Below are 19,212 nucleotides of genomic sequence, written 5' to 3' on the forward strand. Positions count from 1 at the left end.
TATCCTCTGTGATTGCGGGTCTTATTTTTATGTTTTATGGAGGATGAATTCTGTATTTGGTGTCAAAATGCCAAATTTATCCTGTATATATACAGTGGGGCCAAAAAGTATTTAGTCAGCCACTGATTGTGCAGGTTCTCCTACTTAGAAAGATGAGAGAGGTCTGTAATTTTCATCATAGCTACACTTCAACTATGAGAGACAAAATGAGAAAAAAAAATCCAGGAAATCACATTGTAGGATTTTTAAAGAATTTATTTGTAAATGATGGTGGAAAATAAGTATTTGGTCAATAACAAAAGTTCAACTCAATATTTTGTAACATAACCTTTGTTGGCAATGACAGAGGTGAAACGTTTCCTGTAAGTCTTCACCAGGTTTGCACACACTGTAGCTGCTATTTTGGCCCATTCCTCCATGCAGATCTCCTCTAGAGCAGTGATGTTTTGGGGCTGTCGCTGGGCAACACGGACTCCACAAATTTTCTATGGGGTTGAGGTCTGGAGACTGGCTAGGCCACTCCAGGACCTTGAAATGCTTTTTACGGAGCCACTCCTTCGTCGCCCGAGCGGTGTGTTTGGGATCATCGTCATGCTGGAAGACCCAGCCACGTTCCATCTTCAATGCTCTCACTGATGGAAGGAGGTTTTGGCTTAAAATCTCATGATACATGGCCCCGTTCATTCTTCCCTTAACACGGATCAGTCGTCCTGTCCCCTTTGCAGAAGAACAGCCCCAAAGCATGATGTTTCCACCCCCATGCTTCACAGTAGGTATGGTGTTCTTGGGTTCTTCTTCTTCCTCCAAACACGACGAGTTGAGTTTTTACCAAAAAGTTCCATTTTGGTTTCATCTGACCACATGATATTCTCCCAATCCTCTTCTGGATCATCCATATACTCTCTGGCAAACTTCAGACGGGCCTGGACATGTACTGGCTTAAGCAGGGGGACACGCCTGGCACTGCAGGATTTGAGTTCCTCTCGGCGTAGTGTGTTACTGATGGTAGCCTTTGTTACTTTGGTCCCAGCTCTCTGCAGGTCATTCATCAGGTCCCTCCGTGTAGTTCTGGGATTTTTGCTCACCGTTCTCATGATCATTTTGACCCCACGGGATGAGATCTTGACCCCAAGGAAGATTATCAATGGTCTTGTATGTCTTCCATTTTCTTACAATTGCTCCCACAGTTGATTTATTCACACCAACCTGCTTGCCTATTGTAGATTCACTCTTCCCAGCCTGGTGCAGGTCTACAATTTTCTTCCTGGTGTCCTTCGACAGCTCTTTGGTCTTGGCCATGGTTGAGTTTGGAGTCTGACTGTTTGAGGCTGTGGACAGGTGTCTTTTATACAGATAACGAGGTCAAACAGGTGCCATTAATACAGGTAACGAGTGGAGGACAGAAGAGCTTCTTAAAGAAGAAGTTACAGGTCTGTGAGAGCCAGAAATCTTGCTTGTTTGTTATTGACCAAATACTTATTTTCCACCATCATTTACAAATAAATTCTTTAAAAATCCTACAATGTGATTTCCTGGATTTTTTTTTCTCATTTTGTCTCTCATAGTTGAAGTGTAGCTATGATGATAATTACAGACCTCTCTCATCTTTCTAAGTAGGAGAACCTGCACAATCAGTGGCTGACTAAATACTTTTTGACCGCACTGTATAATGTATATCTACATTTATATTGTTCTCCTTTACCACAGACGCGCCTCATAACACAAGTACCGCTTTCTCTTCTTGAACATTCTGGGATTATTTGTAAATATTTCTCAGCATCACTTGTTGGAAAACCATCTCAGTTAAATGCCGATGTAGAAACACCGACATCTAGTGGTGGGATGCGGTCACTTTGCGGGTTACATAATCGTTTATGTACGATTTACAGGCTATTTTAAGACAATCGTACGTCTTTTAAGCTCTCGCGGACCATAAAATGACGTGGCGGGCCGGATTTTGAGTATTAGAAAACTGACTTTATTTAGTGTGACCTTTGGACGAGGCTCCACCGTTTTAATCTTACACAAACAAGTATGATGAGTAAATGTGAAACTAGAAGAAGTGGTACTAAGAGAACAAAGCAGTCGGTTCCCACAGTTCACCAGAGACGTTTCCACCCACAACATCTCATCATTTATATTCACATACGGAAACTCAACTCCCCCCGTTACTGCTAAAGACTTACAGAACGACCTGATAAAGGCTGGGACAAACATGTCAGTGACAACCATCTGTCTGTCTGTCTGTCTGTCTGTCTATATCTATCTATCTGTCTGTCTGTGTATATATCTATCTGTCTGTGTGTATATGTCTGTCTGTCTGTCTGTATGTCTATATATCTGACTATCTATCTGCCTGTTTGTATCTGTCTATCTGTCTGTCTGTCTATCTGTCTGTCTGTCTGTCTGTATGTCTATATATCTGACTGTCTATCTATCTGCCTGTTTGTATCTGTCTATCTGTCTGTGTATATGTCTGTCTTTCTATCTGTCTGTCTGTCTGTCTGTCTGTCTATCTATATCTATCTATCTGTCTGTCTGTCTATCTGTGTACATGTCTGTCTGTCTGTCTTACTATCTATCTATCTATCTATCTGTCTGTCTGTCTGTCTGTCTGTCTGTCTGTCTATATATCTGACTGTCTATCTATCTGCCTGTTTGTATCTATCTGTCTGTCTGTCTGTCTGTCTGTCTGTCTGTCTGTCTATCTGTCTGTATTTGTGTCTGTCTGTCTGTCTGTCTGTCTGTCTGTCTGTCTATCTATGTGTCTGTCTGTCTTGTCTGTCTGTCTATGTGTCTGTCTGTCTGTCTGTCTTTCTATCTGTCTTGTCTGTCTGTCTATGTGTCTGTCTGTCTGTCTGTCTTTCTATCTGTCTATCTGTCTATCTGTGTCTGTCTGTCTTGTCTGTCTGTCTATGTGTCTGTCTGTCTGTCTTTCTATCTGTCTGTCTATGTGTCTGTCTGTCTGTCTGTCTTTCTATCTGTCTGTCTGTCTATCTATGTGTCTGTCTGTCTTGTCTGTCTGTCTATGTGTCTGTCTGTCTGTCTTTCTATCTGTCTGTCTGTCTGTCTATCCATCTGTCTGTCTGTCTATCTATTATTCAGTAAATGAACCTAAGCTTCAGGAATCGTCTTTAAGAATTCCTATAAATAGGTAGTGCATAATTAATCTGCTCTGATTGATAAAGACAGTGACTGATCATTTTTTAATGCTTTTTCTTTAAATGGTTGTAATATAAAAAGAACAATGCACTTTGCAAACAATTAACAGCAGCACCGATGTACTGGGAGTTTAAAAAGTCACTTTTTAAAACATTAACGTCTTGAACCAACTTAAACCAACCAAGTAGCCAGTAAAATCCTCCAAAATATTTCATCCACATTTAAATCAAATGCAAAATCAAGCACTAATAATGATGTTATTCTGTTATTCCACAACACAAGCTGTTTACTGGTTGAAATACATCTCCAAAACTAATAGTTGATTTCAAAAGTGTATATCACTTGTAAGAGATACTTTACAGTAAGTACAGATAATTTCATTTTTGGTTTATTTGACACTTTGCCAGTGTGTTCTGCAACAAACAGCCAAGATTTAAGGTTCTGATTATTGAGCAGGGACTTCATTTGCACACTGTGAGTGATGATGACTTGGCTGTGATCAGTGTTACGTGTTCTGACAGGTTCTAGTTAATGATAAATGTGGGTTTGGTGGTTTTTAGAAAACAAGACTATATGGACAAATTTCCTGTCAGCATTAGGTGACAGTCAGGGTCCCAGCCTTGGCAAAGAAACCACTGTTCCATTTACTATGCATTTATTGATTATGTTATATTGATAATGTGTGAATTTTACATAATAATATTATTACTTACACCGATCAGCCATAACATTAAAACCACCTCCTTGTTTCTACACTCACTGTCCATTTTATCAGCTCCACTTACCACATAGAAGCACTTTGTAGTTCTACAATTAGTAGTTCCCCACAGAGCAGGTATTATTTAGGTGGTGGATGATTCTCAGCACTGCAGTGACACTGACATGGTGGTGGTGTGTTAGTGTGTGTTGTGCTGGTATGAGTGGATCAGACACAGCAGCGCTGCTGGAGTTTTTAAACACCGTGTCCACTCACTGTCCACTCTATTAGACACTGCTACCTAGTCGGTCCACCTTGTAGATGTAAAGTCAGAGACGATCGCTCATCTATTGCTGCTGTTTGAGTCGCTCATCTTCTAGACCTTCATCAGTGGTCACAGGACGCTGCCCACGGGGCGCTGTTGGTTGGGTGTTTTTGGTTGGTGGACTATTCTCAGTCCAGCAGTGACAGTAAGGTGTTTAAAAACTCCAGCAGCGCTGCTGTGTCTGATCCACTCATACCAGCACAACACACACTAACACACCACCACCATGTCAGTGTCACTGCAGTGCTGAGAATCATCCACCACCTAAATAATACCTGCTCTGTGGGGGTCCTGTGGGGGTCCTGACCATTGAAGAACAGCATGAAATGGTTCTAACAAGATCTGCATGGCTTTGCAGGGGGTCAACACATGAATCTGGTGCAGTTGAGGCCGCACTAAGGGCAACAGAGGAACAAGTCCGAGTCCTCATTCAGCACCGCGCATGCGCGCTGAGTTTCCAATAACAAAGATGGCGGTGCAAGAAACAGCTGCTCAGCTCTCCATGGCTCTGAAGGTCCAGGAATATCCAACTCTCAAGGTTCGTGTTGTTTCTTATCCACAGCACGCTGATTAAAACTGCTCAGCTTTTATTATGTGAGTCCAGATCGGAGCTTATATTAGATGTCAGGTGTCGGCAGGATGAGGTTTAGTTCGGCTTTATACAGGAGCTAAAGCTAAACTAGTTAGCACAACAACTCGGGGCTCTGAGGGGGAAGAAGGAGGATTAATGGTGACCAGATACTGATGATCTTTAACATTATTCCAATAAAAACAACAGCCAGGTTACAGGTTGTATTTTGTTTGGTTAGTTAAAGTAGCCAACACGGAACTGCGACCCAGTCCACTCACTGTAACACTAATGTATATATTTGTAGTATAAACACTATTAAATGTACATTACCACTGTTGTGTTTACTGCATTATTATAAACTATTAAATACAGAAGTAAAGTAAAGTAAAACACCTATAAATACGGACTGTCATTCGATTGTTTCATAGTTCGATTCTTTTAAAGTCGATTTCGGTTCTGCATCATAGTCATGAATCATTGGTGTCGACTCCGTTTTGTAGTAGATGTTGGAGTCGACTCTGATTCTGATTCCTTCACTATAGGTAGAATATTTCAGCTTCTGCTTCCTGTAGTAGAATTTGGAGTCGATTCTAATTCTGATTCCTTTAGTAATTAATCATTTGACTTGACTTAAGTCAATTTAAGTCGACTCTGGTTCTAATTCCTATGGTAAGCCTGGTTCTGATTCCTACGTTAGGGAATCATTTAAGTCGACTCTGGTTCTGATTCCTATGTTAGGGAATCATTTAAGTCGACTCTGGTTCTGATTCCTATGTTAGGGAATCATTTAAGTCGACTCTGGTTCTGATTCCTATGTTAGGGAATCATTTAAGTTGACTCTGGTTCTGATTCCTACTTTAGGGAATCATTTAAGTTGACTCTGGTTCTGATTCCCATGTTAGAGAATTATTGGAGTCGACTCTGATTCTGATTTCTACCTTGGGGAATCATTTAAGTCGACTATGGTTGATTGATTTGACTCTGGTTCTGATTCCTTCAGTAATGAATCATTGGAGTCAACGCCGGTTTAGTTTAGTTGGTAGGTATAGGAGTCGACGCCGGTTTTGATTCTTTTAGTGAGGAATCGTTGGAGTCGAATCTTTTTGTTTCTTTGTTTATTCAGTAGCGACTCGTTGGAGTCGACTCTTTTATTGGTACATATAGGAATCAACTCTGGTTCTGATTCCTTTAGTAATGAATCATTGGTGTCGACTCCGGTTTTCTGTAGTTGGTAGATGGAGTGAACGCCGGATTTAATTCTTTTAGTGAGGAATCTTTGGAGTCGATACAGCACAACACACACTAACACACCAGCACCATGTCAGTGTCACTGCAGTGCTGAGAATCATCCACCACCTAAATAATACCTGCCTCTGTGGGGGTCCTGACCATTGAAGAACAGCATGAAAGGGGGCTAACAAATCAGATGGACTACAGTCAGTAATTGTAGAACTACAAAGTGCTTCTATGTGGTAAGTGGAGCTGATAAAATATACAGTGAGTGTAGAAACAAGGGGGGTGGTTTTAATGTTATGCCTGATCGGTGTATCATACATGTGCATTATGGCCAAACAAAGTGATTCTGATTCTGATCGGCTCTTGAATCTTAGCGCTTGGAGTCGGAGAATCGACTCGTGTATCGGCTCTTGAAATTTAGCGCTTGGAGTCTAGGAATCGACTCCTGTTCAGTGTGTCGACTCCTAGTCTTTTTTTTGCTCGCGTTTGCAGAAAGGTGCAGGTTATCTGAGCACCTACCTGCTAAAATAAAGATCCTAAAGGGGATATCTCGCTCCCCCCCCAAAAAACGACTCGTCTTGTTATAAGGTTTGGATGTTCAAAAGTATTGGGCCATTCAGCTCCTGGTGAACATGACGTAACTGGGAGCGCTGTGTGTGAATGGCTGGTAGTTAGCACGCTGTCTGTGCCCTGTACCAGCCACCCTGTACCAGCCACCCTGTGCCAGCCACCTTCATAGTAAATCCGGCTTTAGCAAGTTTCTTTGGTGTGACTCGGTGTGTCTCTAGCTGGTTCTGTAGTACCGAGCCAGGCGGGGCTGCACGCAGATCGAGCCAGCACGTCGCTGGGAGAACATGCACACGTCTGACATGGCAGGACATGCCACTTCCGCTCGTCAGGGTGTGTATGCATGTCGCGTTTAACATGCCACCCTGCATGCCAGCTCATTTCGGGAGAACAGAACCCACCCTTGGTGTTCACGTCGCGATCTGGGCGCTGATCATGCCAGCACATGCGATGGCCCGGGTGCCACTTTTGTTCTCTGCGTCACTGCTTTTCTCCTCCAGGGATCTGGGCATGCAGGAGAGGATCTGGTCAGATGCATGCACTGTTTCTGTTAAATGGGTGTCATTTAGCCCAAACTAGGGGCCATTTTCAGTGCCATTGTTTGCTGTGTGTGTGTGTGTGTGTGCAGAATTTAAATGCCATGCACTGTCTGGCATCACGTTTAACATGGCAGAGCAAGGATCCTGGTACAGACATGATTCTGTAGACTTCAGTTAGAGCTTTAAATAATGATTGCATTATTTTATCACATGTACTGCATCTGTAAATGGTCCAGTTTGTCCAGCCCTTGTATTAGAGCTGTGTAGGTGTGGTGGATTTACATGGTGTTGCTATTAGTATTGATCATTTTCTGATATCAATTCTAATCATCAGAATAAACGCTTCATTCAGCTAGATAAGCACTACACTCACTGTCCATGTTATCAGCTCCACTTACCATATAGAAGCACTTTGTAGTTCTACAATTACTGACTGTAGTCCATCTGTTTCATGCTGTTCTTCAATGGTCAGGACCCCCACAGGACCCCCACAGAGCAGGTATTATTTAGGTGGTGGATGATTCTCAGCACTGCAGTGACACTGACATGGTGCTGGTGTGTTAGTGTGTGTTGTGCTGGTATGAGTGGATCAGACACAGCAGCGCTGCTGGAGTTTTTAAACACCGTGTCCACTCACCGTCCACACTATTAGACACTCCTTCCTAGTCGGTCCACCTTGTAGATGTAAAGTCAGAGACGATCGCTCATCTATTGCTGCTGTTTGAGTCGCTCATCTTCTAGACCTTCATCAGTGGGCACGGGACGCTGGACGCTATTGATGTTTTTGGTCGGTGGACTATTCTCAGTCCAGCAGTGACAGTGAGGTGTTTAAAAACTCCAGCAGCGCTGCTGTGTCTGATCCACTCATACCAGCACAACACACACTAACACACCACCACCATGTCAGTGTCACTGCAGTGCTGAGAATCATCCACCACCTAAATAATACCTGCTCTGTGGGGGTCCTGACCATTGAAGAACAGGGTGAAACAGATGGACTACAGTCAGTAATTGTAGAACTACAAAGTGCTTCTATATGGTAAGTGGAGCTGATAAAATGGACAGTGAGTGTAGAAACAAGGAGGTGGTTTTAATGTTATGGCTGATCGGTATACTGTGTTGATCTAATCACGGTCTGTATGTCCAGTCTTAAGTGTAAGTGAGGTGAACTGGAGATCGTCCATGACTGTGTTAGATGGATCTTGTGTGAGCAGTAACGACCGTTCCTGTCATGAATGGAACCAAAGTGTGAAACATCACGTTATAATCCTAATAAATACATTTTGAACCTTGCTTTAGGCACGTGGGTTCATCTACATCATGCTTTATCATTTATTATCCGCTTCATGAGTCTGTAGTCTGTGCTTGTTTGCATCAGGAGCCTCTAAGCCCACAGTGACGTACAACTCGCTCGACTGTGGACGGTTGGGAAGCTCGTCGTAGGTCATGTCTGGTTAGGTAAAAACGACGAAGTATGCTTTGGATCAGATCTGGTATCTGAAACCTTCTAAGGAAGTGGAAGTGAAACGAGAGTTCCGTTTGCTTCATAACGAACAGAACCCCGTCATATATACAGTGTATCACAAAAGTAAGTACACCCCTCACATTTCTGCAGATATTTAAGTATATCTTTTCATGGGACAACACTGACAAAATGACACTTTGACACAATGAAAAGTAGTCTGTGTGCAGCTTATATAACAGTGTAAATTTATTCTTCCCTCAAAATAACTCAATATACAGCCATTAATGTCTAAACCACCGGCAACAAAAGTGAGTACACCCCTTAGTGAAAGTTCCTAAAGTGTCAATATTTTGTGTGGCCACCATTATTTCCCAGAACTGCCTTAACTCTCCTGGGCATGGAGTTTACCAGAGCTTTACAGAATGCCACTGGAATGCTTTTCCACTCCTCCATGACGACATCACGGAGCTGGCGGATATTCGAGACTTTGCGCTCCTCCACCTTCCGCTTGAGGATGCCCCAAAGATGTTCTATTGGGTTTAGGTCTGGAGACATGCTTGGCCAGTCCATCACCTTTACCCTCAGCCTCTTCAGTAAAGCAGTGGTCGTCTTAGAGGTGTGTTTGGGGTCATTATCATGCTGGAACACTGCCCTGCGACCCAGTTTCCGGAGGGAGGGGATCATGCTCTGCTTCAGTATTTCACAGTACATATTGGAGTTCATGTGTCCCTCAATGAAATGTAACTCCCCAACACCTGCTGCACTCATGCAGCCCCAGACCATGGCATTCCCACCACCATGCTTGACTGTAGGCATGACACACTTATCTTTGTACTCCTCACCTGATTGCCGCCACACATGCTTGAGACCATCTGAACCAAACAAATTAATCTTGGTCTCATCAGACCATAGGACATGGTTCCAGTAATCCATGTCCTTTGTTGACATGTCTTCAGCAAACTGTTTGCGGGCTTTCTTGTGTAGAGACTTTAGAAGAGGCTTCCTTCTGGGGTGACAGCCATGCAGACCAATTTGATGTAGTGTGCGGCGTATGGTCTGAGCACTGACAGGCTGACCCCCCACCTTTTCAATCTCTGCAGCAATGCTGACAGCACTCCTGCGCCTATCTTTCAAAGACAGCAGTTGGATGTGACGCTGAGCACGTGCACTCAGCTTCTTTGGACGACCAACGCGAGGTCTGTTCTGAGTGGACCCTGCTCTTTTAAAACGCTGGATGATCTTGGCCACTGTGCTGCAGCTCAGTTTCAGGGTGTTGGCAATCTTCTTGTAGCCTTGGCCATCTTCATGTAGCGCAACAATTCGTCTTTTAAGATCCTCAGAGAGTTCTTTGCCATGAGGTGCCATGTTGGAACTTTCAGTGACCAGTATGAGAGAGTGTGAGAGCTGTACTACTAAATTAAACACACCTGCTCCCTATGCACACCTGAGACCTAGTAACACTAACAAATCACATGACATTTTGGAGGGAAAATGACAAGCAGTGCTCAATTTGGACATTTAGGGGTGTAGTCTCTTAGTGGTGTACTCACTTTTGTTGCCGGTGGTTTAGACATTAATGGCTGTATATTGAGTTATTTTGAGGGAAGAATAAATGTACACTGTTATATAAGCTGCACACAGACTACTTTTCATTGTGTCAAAGTGTCATTTTGTCAGTGTTGTCCCATGAAAAGATATACTTAAATATCTGCAGAAATGTGAGGGGTGTACTCACTTTTGTGATACACTGTATATAAATATGAATACACGTTCTACCCTGCAGGTTCCTTATGAGACCTTGAACAAGCGCTTCCGTGCGGCTCAGAAGAACATCGACCGGGAGACGAGTCACGTGACCATGGTGGTGGCCGAGCTGGAGAAGACCCTCAGCAGCTCCTTCCCCGTGGTGGACTCGGTGGTGTCGCTGCTGGACGGCGTGGTGGAGAAGTTGAGCGCCCTCAAAAGGAAGGTGAGGTCCATGATGAAGGTGTGAAGGGTTACGCAGCTTGGAACGGCTCGTAAACAGGGCTGCCACTAACCACTATCTTTCTGTCGATTAATCTATAGACTATTTTGCCGATTAGTCGATTAAAAGATCTCCACGATTAAGAAGCGTAATGAAACGATATAGACGTGCAGCACGGCGCCGGTGCTGCTGTGGTACCATCAAAGCTTTACACAGTGAACAAACCAGCTTTTAGTTCTGTACCAGGTTTAAGTATCACCAAACTTTGGATGATTTGGGTCGTGGAGAACTTTGATCTTCTCTTTGAAAGCTCTACAATCGTCCTCTGACGGCTGCAGACGGCGTTTTTTAAGACGGCGCTTAATGCCGCCAATTAGTGACCGGAGCAGATACGACTGAGGTCCTGCACACGGCGAGTAGTGCTGAGGGAATCATATGAACGCTTATATGAACGGAGACGATGTAGAAATTAAACAGGATCCTTTATAAACACAGTTTTAAACACGATGCAGCGACTTAAAATATTGACGTCGACGCATTTTTAGCAGCCCTGCTTGTAAACGTACGCTGTGAAGAGAACGATTTTATTTAAAATGATAAATGATTACAAAAGAGGAATTTGGGAATTTGACATGAACATTCCTGTATTACCAGTCCACCTTAAATCCATTTGCACCCTTGATGTTTCGATGTGTTTTTAAGGCGGCCGAGTCGATCCAGGCCGAAGACGAGAGCGCCAAGCTCTGCAAGAGGCGCATCGAACACCTGAAGGAGCACAGCAGCGACCAGCCGGCTAACGTGAGCGTGTGGAAGAGGAAGCGCATGGACCGCATGATGGTGGAGCACCTGCTGCGCTGCGGCTACTACAACACCGCCGTCAAGCTCGCCAAACAGAGCGGAATCGAGGTGCGTTACCTTGGGTGATCTCCCATTGGTCAGCGCGCTCGGAGATTTAAAATCGTTTATGCGTTGACTAAACCCTGATTGGAGGTAAACCTGCTGCCTTAGTAGAGAGGATTCTAATCAGACATGGAGCTCATAATCAGATTATTTAGACGCTCTACTTGGGCGTCGCCGCAGTTTTAGCTTACCAAGCTAACGTCTCCCTCCGTGTACCGAAAACGCTTAAACTCTCCCTGACGCCACAATATACAAATAAACCCACACTGGTATAATTACACCTTTATACAGATTACACATCAATGATAATTTATCTACATGTGAAGAGAACTCTGTTGGTTGCTCCGCATCGATTCGTCCGCCATGTTTGTAGTTTTTTGTGAGTGAAGTCGTGCCGCACTGAATGCTGGGATTGATCTTCAACGCTGAGGAGGCGTCGGCGCTCCCTCGTCATTCAGTCAGATCATCACTCAGAATTAAGAACCTCAGTAGGAGCATTTTAAGGGAGATAAGGATTTAGACACGCCCTCTTCTCGGGAGTGTAGGATGATGGGAAATGCGTCCGTGTAGAGCAGGGGTGTCGAACTCATTCTCACCGAGGGCCACATCAGCATCATGGTGGCCCTCAAAGAGACGATTGTAACGTATCCTGCTGTGATTGCCGTCGCCTTTTAATTCTTGGACAGTTTGTCGTTTTTCTTGGAGGTTAAATTTATCCTGAATATTTATAACGTATATCTACATTTATATCGTCCTCCTTTACCACAGACGCGCCTCATGACACAAGTACCGCTTTCTCTTCTTGGACATTCTGGGATGATTTGTAAATATTTCTCAGCATCACTTGTTGGAAAACTGATGTGGAAACTCCGCCATCTAGTGGCGGGATGCGGTCACTTTGCGGGTCACATAATCGTCATGCGTTGTGAGAGATGCAGTTTATGTAGGATTCTACGATCGTACGTCTCTTAAGCTCTCATGGGCCACATAAAATGACGTGGCGGGCCGGATCTGGCCTCGAGTTCGACACGTGGTGTAGAGTGAGAGAGCGCTAGGTCTTCACACAGACCCTAAGACTAAGCACTAAGCACGTTTGATTAGGATCAGACGTTTATCTGTCTTCACGTATTCCTCCATCAGGATCTGGTGAACATCGAGATGTTCCTCACGGCGAAGGAGGTGGAAGAATCTCTTGAAAGACAGGAAACCGCCACCTGCCTGGCCTGGTGCCATGACAACAAGTCTCGCCTGCGGAAGATGAAGGTAAGACGTGGTCGGAGTCGAAGCTTCTCTTTGATTGATGGCTTATGTACTGATTTAACTCGCAGTGAAAGGGATTCATGGGAACTGGACCACGGAGCGATGGAAGAAGGCGGCCTGGTCTGATGGCCGGGTGCGTGTGTGTGTGTCGCTTACCCGGGGAACACACGGCACCAGGATGCATTATGGGGAAGAAGGCGAGCCGGCGGGGTCGGTGCGATGCTCTGGGCGACGTTCTGCTGGGAAACCTCGGGTCCTGCCGTCCATGTGGACGTTACTCCGACACGTAGCTCCTACCTGAGCATCGTTGCAGACCGTGTTCACCCTCTCATGGAGACGCTTCCCTGATGGCAGGATGATTCTCCCCGCCACAGAGCATGAGGAGCACAACAACCAGTTTGAGGTTGTTGCCTCCAGATTCCCCAGATCTCAATCCAGTCGAGCATCTGCGGGACGTGCTGGACAGACGAGTCCGATCCATGGAGGCCCCACCTCACAACTTACAGGAGTTAAAGGATCTGCTGCTGACATCTTGGTGCCAGATACCACAGCACACCTTCAGGGTCCAAGGTGGTCATAATGTTATGCCTGATGGGTATATATATATTAGGGGGTGTTAACCTGCACTTGTGCTCCTCTGTTCTCAGAGCTGTTTGGAGTTCAGTTTAAGGATCCAGGAATTCATCGAGCTGATTCGACAGAACAAACGCATGGACGCCGTGAGGTACCGGAACACAAACAGAACCCAAAATTTTTAACCCGCATGGTGTGTTTATTCAAGCGGAAAATAAAAGTAACCCGTGTTTCATACAGACATGCCAGGAAACACTTCAGCCAGGCCGAGGGCGGGCAGCTGGACGACGTCCGGCATGTGATGGGCATGCTGGCGTTCCCCTCCGACACTCACATTTCACCGTATAAGGTACGATTTCTGAACAGGACAGTAAACAAATACATTCAGCACGAACAGAAATAATCCGGTCATGAAATCCCGACCAGTAGCAGCTATGAGACCGTCCCAAAACATCCGCTCTGCTGTCTGGTAACCTGCACGAGGGCACAGAGCACACACAGCGACTTCAGACTCGACTCGGACTCACACAAAATGACTCGTGAACAACAAGAGCTTCTGCTCTCTAATAATAATAATAATAATAATAATAATAATAACGCTCCGGCCGTCTTAACCCACAACACACACAATGTGTAAATGTTCCAGCAGCTTCCGGTGTAGTGATGAAGCGTCGCTCCCTACTCCCTACACAGTCTGAAGTTCACTTCATTTGAACACTCTCGTTACCTCTGGATCAGAATCTCACTTAAAATGGTGGAGTACCCTACGTAGTGCACTTCACAGGAACGACCAGGGTGAATGGAACGCTCCTACAGAATCGGTGCTGATGGTTGAAAACCAATCAGAGCCTCTGATTGTAATTGTTAGTAAGAAATGCTGTTATTTGCATTTATTCGGTTTGCGTCACACAGATGACGCGGTAATGAAACGCTCGATCGGCTTTCTAACCACTTCCTGTTTTACTTCACCACCGGGAAAAGTTTGGAGGTTTTTAATTATAAGCACGTTTACAAAATAACGGATTCTGTTCCTAATGGGACGCACGCTTATAAATGTAATAGCATCTGGAAGAACAGAAGCTAAGGTAAGCAGCGGTTACGATGGTTTTTGCCGCGTTTGGGATTTTGGCCGCTGTGCCGTGATTTATCGAGCGCTTTTGTTCTGTAATGAAAACAAAACGTATCAGTTGAAGCTTTTAACTGGAACCTTCTTGTTACAGAAATTACATTCATTTACACGATGACTAGCAATATGTTTCCTCTGTACTAATAAAATGTCTTAAATACTGCCGTATAACACATCTGAAAGTGTTTGCTGCTGAACTGATCTGATCTAGGTTGAATTTATGACAAAAACTGCTGAGTTTGGGACGTTTAAGCACTTGATTGCTCTGACAGGACTTCCTGGATCCAGGACGCTGGAAGATCCTGATCCAGCAGTTCAGATACGACAACTACAGGTTACACCAGCTGGGAAACAACTCTGTGTTTACCATCACCCTGCAGGCAGGACTGTCTGCCATCAAGACCCCGTATCCTTCCTGTAATATTATTCAGAAAGCAAGAGTTTTAATGACGTAAATCAGGGGTGTCTAAACTTAAAAAACAGCTTGAGGCGCCCAGGTGGTGCAGCGGGAGATTCCGTTAGCACACCAGCACCAAGATTCTAAACTCTGCGTTGCCACCGGTCGGCTGGGCGCCATGTAGTGGACAATAATTGCCGGTCCCTGCAGCAGACACGTTTCTGCTAGGAAGAGATGACCGGACTATGTAGGCGAGGTCTTCAAACGCTGTGTAAGGACCCTGATGGGAAGATAGAGGCGCCTGTGCAGAGTGGGGTTCCGCTAAGGGCTGCACGCGGGTCAGAGGAGGCGTGAGCAGCAATATACCCGCCTCACCTACAATCAGGGATCCACCAGCAGGGGGAGACAGATTGATTACGATAAACTGGGAGAAAATGCAGAAATACGATAAAAAAAAAAAAAAACAGCTTGAACTGTTTGGACTCTGGCTGGCGCTTCTTTTCACCTGCACGAGGCTTGTTCATATGCGGATCAGCCTTGTGCACGGAGAGCCACACCCTGATCAGCATTATTTCTCGACTCTGTGCAGACGGCATCAATCAGCCAGCAGAGGGCGTAATTGAATCAGTTATGAGCTCCCTATCCGGCTCCCTCCCTGTACGAACAACAGGCCAATTGTTCATGTAGCCAGCCGGATGGCAGAGCTGAGATTCGATTCGATGCATTCGAAATCCCAGCTCTGGTGTGCTAGTGTATTTTACCGCTGCGCCACCTGAGCGGTAAATTTTTAACACCGTTTAATGTTTAGTTTGTGGTTCGAGACGCATTTTCTATTCATTAATCACGTCCTAATTTAAAACGGTGCACGTCGGCGCCCTTGACTCTGTGCTCACAGACAGTGTTACAAAGAGGACGGATCCTCCAAGAACCCAGACTGCCCCGTGTGCAGCAAGTCCCTGAACAAGCTGGCTCAGCCTCTGCCCATGGCCCACTGTGCCAACTCTCGTCTGGTGTGTAAGATCTCGGGCGAGGTGATGAACGAGAACAACCCGCCCATGATGCTGCCTAACGGCTACGTGTACGGCCATAACGTGAGTACAGGACGCTTTCATATCGCGATCGTGATGGGGTGGGTGCTGGGGTAGCTCACCATCACTGCAGAGGTGGTGCCACTGGTCGAGGGTGCAGAATTCAGCGTAACCCCACTGTAACGGTGCTGATGTGTAATGTGCAGCTCCATCTTCAGGCACAACTGTCTTTATAATAATAATAATAATAATAAAAAGGCAGCTGTAGCCTAGTGGTTAAGGTGCTGGACTAGTAATCAAAGGGTTGCTGGTTCAAGCCCCACCACCTCCTTGTTTCTACACTCACTGTCCATTTTATCAGCTCCACTCACCATATAGAATCACTTTGTAGTTCTACAATTACTGACTGTACTTTTTAACCTGCTTTCACCCTGTTCTTCAATGGTCAGGACCCCCCACAGGACCCCCACAGAGCAGGTATTATTTAGGTGGTGGATGATTCTCAGCACTGCAGTGACACTGACATGGTGGTGGTGTGTTAGTGTGTGTTGTGCTGGTATGAGTGGATCAGACACAGCAGCGCTGCTGGAGTTTTTACACACCGTGTCCACTCACCGTCCACTCTATTAGACACTCCTACCTAGTCGGTCCACCTTGTAGATGTAAAGTCAGAGACGATCGCTCATCTATTGCTGCTGTTTGAGTCGCTCATCTTCTAGACCTTCATCAGTGGGCACAGGACGCTGCCCACGGGGCGCTGTCGACTGGATGTTTTTGGTCGGTGGACGATTCTCAGTCCAGCAGTGACAGTGAGGTGGTTTAAAAACTCCAGCAGCGCTGCTGTGTCTGATCCACTCATACCAGCACAACACACACTAACACACCACCACCATGTCAGTGTCACTGCAGTGCTGAGAATCATCCACCACCTAAATAATACCTGCTCTGTGGGGGTCCTGTGGGGGTCCTGACCACTGAAGAACAGCATGAAAGGGGGTAACAAAGCATGTAGAGAAACAGATGGACTACAGTCAGTAATTGTAGAACTACAAAGTGCTTCTATATGGTAAGTGGAGCTGATAAAATGGACAGTGAGTGTAGAAACAAGGAGGTTAAATGCTGTAAATGTAATAATAATAATAATATAATAATAGTCGTTTCTTTGTTCCTACAGTCTCTGCTGTCGATTCGTCAGGACGATAAGGTGATTTGCCCCAGAACCAAAGAGGTCTTCAACTTCTCCCAGGCTGAGAAGGTTTACATCATGTGATGAGGGGTGCGGAGCTCGCTCCTCTGCTCTTTAAAAATACGCCGCCGCCCCGGGCTCCACGAATCCCAAAACGATCTGTACCCGACGGGGGGGCGCGTGTTCGCCAGCCCGTGTTCCATCAGACTGATTTCAGTTGCTCTGCCTCGGCCCGAACCTGTCGACCGAACCGTAACCGAGGAAGCGCCTCGAGCCTCGGTGTGTGATTCCCCGGAGGTGTTCGGTCATATTTCGGCTTTTTGTGTACCGCTCGTGTTCGACGGCGCGGCTCCGAACGGCTTCCGCCTTTTTAGTGTGTTTAAAAAATAAATAATAAATGACCGGTTCGATCGAGTCTGAAGGGCGTCGGCCCGCGTTTTTTAGCCGGATTGTGATTGGGTGGTGATGGTAGTATCGTTTTCTCATTTCTTGCGTGGAATCCAACACATTTAATTCAGTAACCCTGGCAGTCACCTGGCAGGACGTGTAGTAGCATCAGTGGCATTACGTAGGTATAGAGAGACCTGGTGGTTTATGGGTAACTAGTCGTGAAGGTTCTTAGACTTTACATTACATACCGTAGCAGATCCCGGCACAGGCGCCGACGCCCTCATTCCATACATCACACGCCGAAACGCGACCAAAGCCAGACACGCCCGCTCGAGTCCAGCAGGATCCCGGACGAACCGCCAAATTTAACAATTCACTTTCAAGTTGCTAGAAAAAGTAAGTGAACCCCTGGACTGGACCGTGCCCAGATTTGGCATCACCCCCCCCATACTAGTGTTTCTTATTCCCAGTTCAGGCTGGGGGGAAAGTAAGTGAACCCCTGGACTGGACTGTGCCCAGATTTGGCATCACCCCCCCACACTAGTGTTTCTTATTCCCAGTTCAGGTTGGGGGGGGGGGGGGGGGGAATTTAGGGACCCCCTGGACTGTGTATAGATTTGGCATCACCTCCCCACACTAGTGTTTCTTATTCCCAGTTCAGGCTGGGGGGAAAGTAAGTGAACCCCTGGACTGGACTGTGCCCAGATTTGGCATCACCTCCCCACACTAGTGTTTCTTATTCCCAGTTCAGGTTGGGGGGAAAGTAAGTGAACCCCTGGACTGTGTATAGATTTGGCATCACCTCCCCACACTAGTGTTTCTTATTCCCAGTCCCAGTTCAGGCTGTGTAATCCTTGGGTGTTTACAATTCATGGTTTGGCACCGTGCTCTTGGTGTGATCTTTACAGGATACCCATTCCTAAGCGGATCAGCAAGAATCCACACCGTCCTCCTTTCTTACATGATCAGATCTTCACCCCACACACTTGACTTTTGAAGGCACCAGTCCAGAGGTTCATGCTTTTTGCAGACTGAACATTAAATGGTTCAGGAAACACCAGACCATCAGAGTTTATCAGTAATAAAAGCAACAAAAAACTGTTCCGTCCTCGTACGAGGACGTTTTCGTTTGGGTTACATAAGGACACGTTCGATTACCAAAGTCCCCGGTGTCTGGATCTCAGATTCGATTCCCATCGTTCATCCCACCCTGTCCATCGTCCCGTGTTACCCACCATCCCTACACCGATCGTCTTCCCGTTTAGAGTTGGATCTTGACTGTAAGGGCTCTCCAGGCGGCTCCATGTTCTCGTTTCAGTCCCGCTTCAGATAATCATCTCACCGTAATCCCGACAGTGCTGAACTGTTCTGTGTTTGTAAAGCACACGTTTTCTAGATCAGACTCGTCTAGGTTCAGAGTTTTGAAAGCACACCGCTAGCTAGTTTATTTCCTTCGTTTTGTTTTGGCGAGTTGCTTCCGGACGTGCTGTTTTATTGTAAGCTGCATAGATCCTCCTCCTGCATGTGTGTACTCTAGAGTAGTCGGGTTGTTCATGTTTAGTCAAATAAAAATGTTTGAATACACGCTGTCTGGTTTCATTTCATATTCAGGATGATTTAGAAGCACAGATCAGGTTTGGGAAAAAGACGTTCTGCAGAAGGTAACATGGATGAAGTAAAAACACTAAATAATGATGTGATTATAAACAGGTGATGTGAACAGGTGATTGTGATCATGGTTTGGTTCAAAAGCAGCATCCAGGTTCGGCTGAGAGTCTCTGATGAGTAAAGATGATCAGAGGATCCAGTTTGTCCACAAATGTG

General features: G+C 45.6%; 1 protein-coding gene across 1 annotated transcript; it reads left to right on the plus strand.

Moving 5' to 3' along the window:
• The first annotated feature begins 4,626 nt into the window (after positions 1 to 4,626).
• Positions 4,627 to 18,972, plus strand: maea (macrophage erythroblast attacher, E3 ubiquitin ligase). The gene is made up of 9 exons (XM_063000908.1): positions 4,627 to 4,722; positions 10,346 to 10,531; positions 11,231 to 11,434; positions 12,569 to 12,691; positions 13,336 to 13,412; positions 13,502 to 13,610; positions 14,660 to 14,793; positions 15,680 to 15,875; positions 16,987 to 18,972. The coding sequence occupies exons 1-9, from the start codon at positions 4,627 to 4,629 to the stop codon at positions 17,080 to 17,082; spliced, it is 1,221 nt and encodes a 406-aa protein (XP_062856978.1). The 3' UTR covers positions 17,083 to 18,972.
• Positions 18,973 to 19,212: the final 240 nt, after the last annotated feature.

This window comes from Trichomycterus rosablanca, chromosome 8 (assembly GCF_030014385.1).
Source record: "Trichomycterus rosablanca isolate fTriRos1 chromosome 8, fTriRos1.hap1, whole genome shotgun sequence".
NCBI lineage: Eukaryota > Metazoa > Chordata > Actinopteri > Siluriformes > Trichomycteridae > Trichomycterus > Trichomycterus rosablanca.

Bases quoted from the DNA above. Each gene is read 5' to 3' on its own strand.
- maea (XM_063000908.1), top strand. From the start codon at position 4,627: ATGCGCGCTGAGTTTCCAATAACAAAGATGGCGGTGCAAGAAACAGCT. The intron at 4,723-10,345 runs GTTCGTGTTGTT...TCTACCCTGCAG, and splicing joins AGGAATATCCAACTCTCAAG to GTTCCTTATGAGACCTTGAA. The intron at 10,532-11,230 runs GTGAGGTCCATG...TGTGTTTTTAAG, and splicing joins TGAGCGCCCTCAAAAGGAAG to GCGGCCGAGTCGATCCAGGC.